Consider the following 10,218-nt stretch of genomic DNA (forward strand, 5'->3'; position numbering starts at 1 on the left):
GCCAGGTGTGGCCCAAAAAGAGCCCCCCCACCAAAAAAAAAAAAAGTTCCAGGTCCGGGGCTGGAGTGATAGCACAACGGGTAGGGCGTTTGCCTTGCATGTGGCCAACCCAGGTTCGAATCCCAGCATCCCATAGGGTCCCCTGAGCACTGCCAGGGAGTGATTCCTGAGTGCAGAGCCAGGAGTAACCCCTGTGCATCGCCAGGTGTGACCCAATAAGCAGAAAAAAAAAAAAAAGTTCCAGGCTCAGAGGTTTAGCATTGTGTATCCTGGGGCTGGGGGCTCCGTTGGCGGAGGGTTTCCATAAGTGTCAGGGGGGTGCACTAATACCGGGGTGTTGGAAATCCAGGACATGGCTACACCTGTCTGGATATCTTGGGGACGGCTGGTACCTTATGTGGGGGGACTATACCTGGCGATGCTCGGGACTGGCTCCTGGCTCTGTGCTCAGGGATCCCTGCTGGTAAGACCCGGGGGGACCCTCTGGGGTGCCAGAGATCAAACTTGGGTGAGTCTTGTGTGAAACACCAGCGCCTTCCCCTCCCTCCTATCTCTCCGGCCGCCAGTTTGCATCTTCTTTAGTTTGTTTGGGGGCCACCGCTGGCGATGTTCAGTGGTTACTCCTGGCTCTGCTCTCAGAAACATGCCTGGTGGTGCTCAGGCGACCGTAAGGGATGCCCCGGATGGAACCTGGGTCAGCTGCGGGATCTGCCAGCGCCTTCCCCCGGGGCCTGGCTGACCGCCACCTTTTCGGCCTCTCCCTGCGGCCCGGCCCCCGGCCCCCCACCTCCAACTCAGCCAGGAGTGAGCATCCGGGGCCACCTGCGGGCACACAGGTGCGACTGGCAAACTTGCACACAGATCCCGGATCTGCAGACACCGCCCTCCTCCCCCTGGTGGGGGGTCACAGCTAGCTCTAGAAGCGGGGGCGGGTAACGTCCCCCCAGGTGCAAGGGGCGACCCCGCACTTTCCTCAGCGGGGGGGCCCCCTCCCCTCCAGCCACACCTGGCCAGGTACCTGCAGGGACCTGCAGGTGGGGACCCCCCGGGGCCGGCCCTGGGGCCAGGCCCTGCCCCTGCACAGCGCCGACCCCGCCCGCCGCCGCCGCCCCGCCCGCCGCCCCGCCCGCCAGCGGCCAGCGGGACTTTATAGGGGAGCGCCCGGCCTGCGCCCGCCTGCCCGCCGCCGCGTACGCCTGCGCCATGCGTCCCGGGGCGCCGCTGTGGCCGCTGCCCTGGGGGGCCCTGGCCTGGGCCGTGGGCTTCGTGGGCTCCGTGGGCTCCGGAGACCCCGCGCCCGGTGAGTGGGGCGGCCGGAAGGAGCGGGCAGGGCGGGGCCACCCACGTGGCCGGCGCGGAATGCGGGCCAGGGGGTGGGAGAGGTCGGGGGGCGCGGCTGGATCCGGAGGGCCCCCACCCCGGAGGGTCAGCAGGAGGTCAGGCTGGTGGCAAGGAAAGAGGACTGGGTGGTGTCTGCAGCCCCGGTCTCGAGCCCCCAAGCAACCGACAGCCCCGAGGGGGGCCCTGAATCCCACCCACCCTGGGGGTGGGGGGATAAAGACGCTCCTCTTGCTAGTTTCCAGCTGGGGAAACTGAGGCACGGGGTTGCGGGGACTATAAGCGGCGAAGCCCGGATTTGAACCCCAACCCTCGGGGTTGGCTGCACCCACACCAGAAAATTCTTGGGGAGCCGACATTCACCCCCTTGTGCGGGGCCCCTCGCCAGAGATTGCCCCACTGCTGGCCTCAGTTTCTCATTTTAGAAGATGGGGTGCCGAAGCCCTGGGTACCCAGAGCTGGGCCTCATGATGGCAGGCACACGGCACAGGGTGAGGGAACCAGAGGGTGCTCCCAGTGCCATCCCTGCGCCCCAGTTAAAGGTGAAGAAATAGGGGGTCCTCATGCTTCGCCCCCCGGGGCCCTCACCCAGCTTTGCACCAAGGGGAGAGCGAGCCCCCTCCCCGAAGGCCGCGTCCCCGGGGAGACGGTGAGCTCATGGCAGGGGAATGTTCCCAAGTTGGAGTGAGTAAGAGGCGGCGGGGCGAAGGGGGGGGCTGCCAGGCAGCGGGGTTCGCGTGCCCTCGGGTGCTGTCTAGACAGAGGGCAGAGGCGGGCAGCTCCCAGGGCCCCGACAGCTCTGTGCCATGAACACCCCGCAGTGCCTGCGGTCAGGTGGGGAACCACCCCCAGGGGGGCCCAAGCACCACTGGGAGAGCAGGGAGGGCACTTGCCTTGCACGCAGCTGACCGGGGTTCGATCCCCGGCACCCCTTAGGGACCCCTGAGTCACAGGAGTCAGCCTTGAGCACAGCTGGATGTGACTCAAAATCTAAAGGAGAAAGAAGCCAAAGTGTGTGTGTGTATGTGTGTGTGTGTGTGCATGCACGTGCACAGTGTGTGTATGTGTGTGGGGGGGGTTGTGGAGGTGGAGCAAGGCAGAGTGTCACAAATTGGCCTGGGGCCAGAACTATAGTACAGTGGGGAGGACTCTTACCTTGCACATGGCTGACCCGGGTTCAATCCTCGGCACCCCATAGAGTCCCTGGAGCACCTCTAGGAGTGACTTCTAAGTATAAAGCCAAGAGTAACCCCCTGAGCGCTGCCAGGTGTGGCCCCCAAATAGAACAATCCAGAAAGGTGGGATTCCCCAAAAGAGCTTGAGAAAGCACCTGTTGAGGTCTGTCCCAGGTTGGGGGGGAGGGAGTGTCACATGGTCCTATCTCTATTATTATTTGAGTTTGGTTGTTGTTGTTTGCTTTGGGGACACACCTGGCAATGCTCAGGGCTGACTCCTGGCTCTGTACTCAGGGATCACTGCTGGCGACTCAGGGGACCTCTGGGATAAGGGGAATCACACCTGGGTCTGTCGCCCTTTGCAAGGCAAGAGCCCTCTTGCTGCAGCCGTCTTGTGCCGCCCCTCTGTCGTCAGCGAGAGCCATCTGTGTGTCTCCTTCGGGAGGAGGGCTGGGCTGAGGGGTGGGGGGGAAGGCCTTGGCCCAGGTAGGCTCCCTAGGAACTGCCCGCGTCCCCCCTCAGGTGGTGTGTGCTGGCTCCAGCAAGGCCGTGAGGCCACATGCAGCCTGGTGCTCAAGACGGACATCAGCCGGGCCGAGTGCTGTGCTTCCGGCAACGTGGACACCGCCTGGTCCAACCTGACGCATCCCGGGAACAAGATCAGTCTCCTGGGCTTCCTGGGGTTGGTTCACTGCCTCCCCTGCAAAGGTAAGGAGGCAGGTGGTGTTAGTTATCGGATTGCCCCCGTCTGGGGGGTCCGGGGCAAGGGTGGGGACACAGGTCTCTGCCACCAGCAGCTGTGGGAAGGACCTCAGCCTCCAAGAAGGGAAAGGAATGGGGAGAAAGACCTCCCGGGGTGGGGGAGTGTGGGGGAGCCCTGAACCCTGCCTGGTAGAACATTTGGGCTCACACCCAATTTCCTGGATGTTTTTCCACCCAGCCTCTCTGGTTGTGGCCCCACACTCAGCGTTCCCAGCTGTCCTTATTTGCCCTCCAGTCCCTGGATTTCAGGGCTCTGGCTCCGCGTTGAGAAATGCTGCCTCCTCCTTCAGTCTAGCAGCTCCTTGAGGGCTAACTTGGTGAATGAATGGAGGAGTCAAGACATAATCTCTGCCCTGGGGGCATGGAGAGGGTGGTAGAGGAGGCTCTCCCTCCTCCTCCCAGCCACGACTCAATCTGCAGGCGCTCTGAGTCAGGGAGCATCAGAACATGATTCAAAGAGGCGGGCATTGGAGCTAGGGTGTTGAGGGATGTGTAGGAGTTCACCACATGGTGAAGGCATGGGGAATTTTATCCCGTGTGGGATCTGGTGTAGGTGAGCAGGTCAGTGCCCCCTGAACCCCTCTGGCTTCTGGGAGGTAATGAATGCCAAATCCACCTAGCCTGGGGTCTTGAGTTCTGGCAGCACACATCGACAAGTTGTCCCCACCCCCAACACACACACACACACACACACACACACACACACACACACACACACACACACACACACACACACACACACACACACACACACACACACACACACACACACCCCTCATCTGCTCATCTAGCCTTGGGTGGGAACTCAGCGTGCCCCCCCCCACTTCCATTCCTATTTGCACATAAGCCACCCAAGACGGTTTCCGGATGTGCTTGTGGGTGCATGTGTGGGAGTTACCCAGGTGCGGCCCACATGTCCCAGCAGGGTAATGGGCCAGGGTGGGGTGGCGGCGGGGGGGTGGGGGTGGGGGGTGGGGGTGGGGAGATGGCAGACTAATGGGTAACACGGACAGGCTCTTAGGAACCTCTCCCTCCATGGGGGAAGTTGTCCTTTCCACCCGGGGAAACTGAGGCTGGACAATACACTCAAGAAGCAAATCTCCGTTCAAGCAACAAAACTGGAGGTGGGGGGAGTTTCCCATCCGGATACGGCTTGGAAATTTTTTTTTTTCCCCACATTTTTCTCCACTAACAGCTGTGATGGGCCCTTGGGGAAAGCACCGGGGATGAAGGGGGGGTTTGGGGGGGCTGGTTCTGATCTGAATGGACAGGGCCTGGCCCGAGTAAGACAGGGACCCCCAGGGAGCCTTGCCTTCCCCCAGCCTGCTCTGTTTTCCCACCTGAGAGAGACCCAGTGGGAAGAACTCCCAAATCTGAGGGCTGGGGACAGAGGCAGCCCCCTTCATCCCCAATGCCTTCTCCAGGGAGGTCCTGGCAGGCTCGGGAAAGATGCCCCAGACCCGCGCCTGGCTGGGTGGACCCCAGCAGTCCCTTACCCCCCCCCCCCCCGGTCCTATCCCCAGGCTGACTCAGCCTTCCCCAAAACACGCGTAAATCAGAGATGGACCTAGCCAGAGCCGGAGGCCCAGCTGCGGACCAGAGCAGGGCCAGGGGCTGGAGGCCCGAGATTCCTGCCTGAGCCCCTCCCGCCACCAGCACGCAGAGCCCAGGCCCCGCGCAGACTCGACTCCCGGGGGTTCCGGGAATCACACCCCGACGTCTTCCACCCCCCCCAGCCCGCGCAATAAAAACAGATTCCGAGCAAGCTGGCCCTGCCACCCTGCCCCCACCCCCGCCCCGTGCGCCCCGGACCAGACAGACCCTCGATCCAGGACGGGGGAGTGGGGGTCCTGGATTCTAAGGACGGACCGCCCCTCCCCCGCGTCCACCCTTGGAAACCGGTGGCCCACACGCGCGTCCTGTGTCCGCAGAGTCGTGCGACGGCGTGGAGTGCGGCCCGGGCAAGGCCTGCCGCATGCTGGGGGGCCGCCCCCGCTGCGAGTGCGCGCCCGACTGCGCAGGGCTCCCGTCGCGCCTGCAGGTCTGCGGCTCAGACGGCGCCACCTACCGCGACGAGTGCGAGCTGCGCGCCGCGCGCTGCCGCGGCCACCCGGACCTGCGTGTCATGTACCGGGGCCGCTGCCGCAGTACGTGGGGCGGGGTCGGAGGGCGGGGCTTGATGCAGGGGCGTGGCCGTGGGCGGGGCCATGCGCCCCAGCGTATCAGGAACCCGGGTCACAGCTGCATGCGTGGGGCGGGGGCTAGTGGGGGCGGGGCTTTGGGCGGGGCCTCCTGAACCAGCGAGTCAGGAACCAGGTTCGCTGCCAGCGTAGGGGCGGTGTCAGGTGGAAGGCGGGGACTGCGAGTGGGTGTAGTCACCTGTGCGTCTACTATTGGTTAAATCCCAGTATATGGGGCGTGGCTTCGTGGGAGGGTAAATTGAGGGACCCAGCTAGTACTAACGATGAATCGATTGCCTTTCAAGCCGCCACCCTGGGTTTGATCCCCGGCATTCCATTCAATTGTGGGGGCTCAGGGCTCACTCTTAGCCCCGCCAGGAGTGATCCCTGATCACAGAGCTAGAAGTCAGCCCTGAGCCCCTCCGGGGGTGACCCCAAAACAAAAAGAAAAAGAGAGAGAGACTAGGGTTAATGCACAGAAAACGTAAAAACAGGCCTTTGACATAAAGGCCGGACTTCCTGGCTCAGATGCGGATTGGACAAGGGCCTTCTGTAGGTGTAGGTGGGGTGGATTGAAAAGAATCTTTTGTGGGCTAGGAAAGGAGGAAAAGTACACTGGTGGTTTTCTAATTGTGGGGAATTCTGGAGTTCACACGGGGTAAGAGATAAGAATGGGTGAGACTTGTGGTGCAATAGAGACTGGATTTGAGAGTGGAAAGGAATTGTGGTCTGGAGGGGCGGGGACGTGGCTGGAGCGAATTGTCGGGGCTCAGGGCTCAGAAGAGGTGGAGCTTGTGTTTAAATAGAATGGGAGGGACTGGAGAGGTAGTACAGGGGATAGGGCGCTTGGCTTGTAGGAGGCTGACCAGCGTTGGATCCCAACTATCTCATAGGATCCCTCGAGTCCTGCCAGGAGTGATTCCTGAACACAGAGCCAGGAGTAATCCCCGAGTACAGCCGGTTTGAATCTCCAAAATAAAAAACAGAATGGGGGGTGCAGTGAAACAATACAGTGGATAGTGGGTTTCCCTTGCAGTTAGCTCACCATAATTCTATTCCCAGTACCCCATATGGTTCCCCTGATCCAGCAGGAATGACCGCTCTCTGAATATCAGTGGGACGATCCCGCAAAGCAAAACCAAAAAAAAAAAAGATAAAAATTGGACTAGGGGTCTGTGGAGACAGGACAGCGGTAAAAGCAGGCGCTGGCCTTGCTCGCAGTCCTTGGCACCCCATATGATCCCCTCCCCTCCCGCACCACTAGGAATGATCCTGAGCCCAGTGCCAGGAGGAAGCCCCGAGTACCCTGTGGGGTGTGGCTCCAAAACCACAATAAATAAAGTTGGAATGGGACCAGGTTTCTTGGGGCTGGGTTGGAGGTGGGGTTGTGGGTGGAGCTGGAGGGAGGCTTGGGTGCGCTGGATGCAAAGATGGACATAAAGACTGGAGGTGGTAATTGGGGGGGTTGGAGCTGGTGGGTGAAGCCGGAGTGGGAAGGGGTGGGTGGGATCAGAATTGGAAGGGTGAAGCTGGAGGCTGAAACTGAGGTGGGATAGTGAGTGAAGTGGGTGGAAGGGGTATGTGAGTAGGACTTGAGAGTGGACGGGCGGAGCTTGGATTAGTGGGTGGAGCTTGGTTTGTGGGGGCGGAGCTTGGTTTAGTGGGGGCGGGACTTGGAACAGTGGGTGGGGCGTGGAGGAATGGGCGGGGCCTGACCCTCCGCCCTGCCGCCCTCAGAATCCTGCGCGCAGGTCGTGTGCCAGCGACCGCAGTCCTGCGTGGTGGACCAGACGGGCAGCGCCCACTGTGTAGTGTGTCGCTCTGCGCCCTGCCCTGCGCCCGCCAGTCCTGGCCAGGAGCTCTGTGGCAACAACAACGTCACCTACCTGTCCTCCTGCCACCTCCGCCAGGCCACATGCTTTCTCGGCCGCTCCATTGGCGTGCGCCATCCGGGCAGCTGCGCAGGTGCGCGGTGGGAGAGAGGAGGGCTGAGTGGTGACGGAGTGGGCTGGAGAGCCGCAGGTGATCCAGCCCTGGGGCTCTCTCCCGTCCGTCTCCCCCAACGTCTATTCTCGTCTCTCCTATTCTTACAGGCACCCCTGAACAGTCGGATAACGAGTCAGAGGAAGAGGAGAATTTCGTGTGAGCTCCGGGGCCGCCCCGGCGTTCCAGATCTCCTGGTTTTATTTATTGCCACAGCAGAGTCTAATTTATGTCCCACGGACACGCCCCTAAAATCTGGACCCAGAGAACTTGGGGCTATCTTGGAAGGATTTCCGTGGGGTGGGAGGGGATAGAGCGGTGAGCAGTGAGCGTGATATCCAGGAACCCTGGAAAATTCCACTCGTCTTCCTATTAACTGCCAAGAACTGGGGGCCCCACTCCAGATTCACGAATGAAGATGCCTCTAGAACAGGGACCTTGAGTATAGGCCAGGGGCTGAAGGGGGCACTCAGCCTGGATGAGTCTCAGAGCATACCCCCATAAGCCTAGAAAGCTGCCGCCTTGCCAGTCCAAAACTCCAGTCTGCCTCTATTTCCCCAAAGACCCCCAAGAGACAACCAGCTTGTGTTTCTGGTTTGGGGGTGCTAGCTGTGTCATATGACCCAGCCTCGATGCATAGGGGCCAGTAGCTGTCTGCCCACCAGTCCTGCCCACTCATGACTCACCCACTGGCCCGGGGGTTGGGTGTGGGCACCAGGACCCAACTAGAACTGAGTGATCACCAGTGATCACACTGGTGTCTGCCACCTGTCCCCAGGTGACATCCAGACACAGGACCCTCTGGTCTCAAGCAGCCCCCAGTCCTTGACCCCTCCAGATTCAGCACCCAGAATCTGCCTCACCCTCCATCTGGGCTCAGGGGTCTCCATGCCAGCCAGATGCCAGCCTCAGGTAGTGCTACAGTATTCAGCCTGTGTGCAGAACAGAGGCCCACCCAGATTCGAGGGCTCTGTGGGGGAGGAGCCCAGCTCAGGAGAGTTTGGAATGAGGGGCATAGCAGCAACAGTGTTACCCATTCCCACACCCCAAAAAGTGACTTCCATGGGACTGGAGCCTTAGCACGGGGGAAGGGTGCTTGCTTTGCAGTTAGCTGACCCAGGTTCAATCCCCAGCTCCGCACAGAGTCCCCTGAGCCGCGCCCAGGAGTGAGCCCTGGGCAGGGCCACACTGCCCAAACACTTTCATTGTCATCGATTTTTGCTCGAGCAGGCACCAGTAACGTCTCCCTTGTGAGACTTGCTGTTAACTGTTTTTGGCATATCGAATACGCCACAGGTAGCTTGCCAGTCTCTGCCTTGCAGGCGGGATACTCTCGGTAGCTTGCCAGGCTCTCTGAGAGGGGCAGAGGAATCAAACCCAGGTCAGCCGCGTGCACGGCAAACACCCTCCCGGCTGTGCTATCGCTCCAGCCCACTGCCAAAACAAAGCAAACAAAAACAATGCCTTACCTATGACATTCAGAAAAGTGCCATTAAGGGGGAAAATCTCCAAAGCCCCCCTTCCCAAACAAGTCACCTCACCCCTAGCCTGGGGTCCTGTCTCACCAAAGAAATAAAGACATTTTGAAATACCTCTTGGGTTGTCCACTTGTCTATCTCTCCCTGAGCCTCTCTTTGTCGGGGACGTGGTGGGGGGGGTGATGTCCTGTAGCTTGGATGCTGTGAGGGTGGTTGGTGAGTTGGGGGCTCTGTAAGCACCCTAGGGGTACAAATGTGGGTGTATGTGCTTCAGGCTGCTGCTGCCCGCCTTTGGACAGTAGGCAGCAGTTAGGAGAGGGGAAAGGCGTTCAGGGCACTTATGGGCTCCAGATGGCCAAGAGCAGCCCCAAGAAACCCAACATTCAGAGTTTCAGAACAGAGGGGCCGGAGCGATAGCACAGCAGGTAGGGCGTTTGCTTTGCACACGGCAGACCCGGGTTCGATCCCCGGCATCCCATATGGTCCCCCAAGCACCGCCAGGAGTAATTCCTGAGTGCAAAGCCAGGTGTAACCCCTGAGCATCGCTGGGTGTGACCCAAAAAGCAAAACAAAAAAAAAAACAGAGTTTCAGAACAGAGGCCAGGGGCTGAAGGGTTGGGTACAAAATAATAGCAATCAGCTGGGGCCACGCCTCCTCGGAGCTTGGCCAATCAGAGCACATCTGAAACCCCACCCCCCCACCTCGCTTCTGACCACGCCTTCTCCAGCCTAGGGGGTGTGGTTAGCTGGAGGCGGGGCTCCGAAAACACTAACGTGTGATGTGTTTGCGGGTAGGGCGGTTACCTTGCACGCGGCCGACCTGGGTTCGATTCCCGGCATCCCATATGGTTCCCCGCGCACCCCAGGAGTAATTCCTGAGTGCAGAGCCAGGAATAACCCCTGAGCATCGCAGGGTGTGACCAAAAAAAAAAATGTGTTTGCGTCTCCGCAGGGTGTTTTATGAGATCCTGAGTGTGTCCTGACCCGGTGGACCCCACGCGGGGGCGGAGCGCAGAGGAATGTGAGCAAGCCGCGGGGGCTGATCGCCAATTCTGATTCGTCACTTCACTGGGTCCTTTAGGTTCATTTTATTTGGTTCATTTTATTATTGTGTGCCCTGCTACACACACACACAAACACACACACACAAACACATGCCATGCTTCCTAGGGGTTGGGAGCAGTCAACCCCTGCCTCAGCTGTGGAATTGTCTAAGCCGAATTATTTGCATCTCATGGGTGTGCCCAGCCAGGCTGCTCGACAGAAGCCCAAGTTCCTGTACCCCAAGTTTGGCTGGCAGCC

At 60.3% G+C, this 10,218-nt stretch overlaps 1 protein-coding gene across 1 annotated transcript; it reads left to right on the forward strand.

The window, feature by feature from the left end:
- Positions 1-236: 236 nt before the first annotated feature.
- On the forward strand, positions 237-8,991 carry FSTL3 (follistatin like 3). Its single transcript, XM_004614790.2, has 5 exons — positions 237-1,300; positions 3,036-3,221; positions 5,207-5,422; positions 7,193-7,420; positions 7,549-8,991. The coding sequence occupies exons 1-5, from the start codon at positions 1,204-1,206 to the stop codon at positions 7,599-7,601; spliced, it is 780 nt and encodes a 259-aa protein (XP_004614847.1). The 5' UTR covers positions 237-1,203; the 3' UTR covers positions 7,602-8,991.
- The last annotated feature ends 1,227 nt before the right edge of the window (positions 8,992-10,218 follow it).

This window comes from Sorex araneus, chromosome 2 (genome assembly GCF_027595985.1).
Source record: "Sorex araneus isolate mSorAra2 chromosome 2, mSorAra2.pri, whole genome shotgun sequence".
In the NCBI taxonomy this organism is placed as follows: domain Eukaryota; kingdom Metazoa; phylum Chordata; class Mammalia; order Eulipotyphla; family Soricidae; genus Sorex; species Sorex araneus.

Excerpts from the sequence above, each read along its gene's own strand:
- FSTL3 (XM_004614790.2), top strand. The coding sequence starts at position 1,204 with ATGCGTCCCGGGGCGCCGCTGTGGCCGCTGCCCTGGGGGGCCCTGGCC. Across the intron at positions 1,301-3,035 it reads CTCCGGAGACCCCGCGCCCG|GTGGTGTGTGCTGGCTCCAG; the intron begins GTGAGTGGGGCG and ends GTCCCCCCTCAG. Across the intron at positions 3,222-5,206 it reads TCACTGCCTCCCCTGCAAAG|AGTCGTGCGACGGCGTGGAG; the intron begins GTAAGGAGGCAG and ends CTGTGTCCGCAG.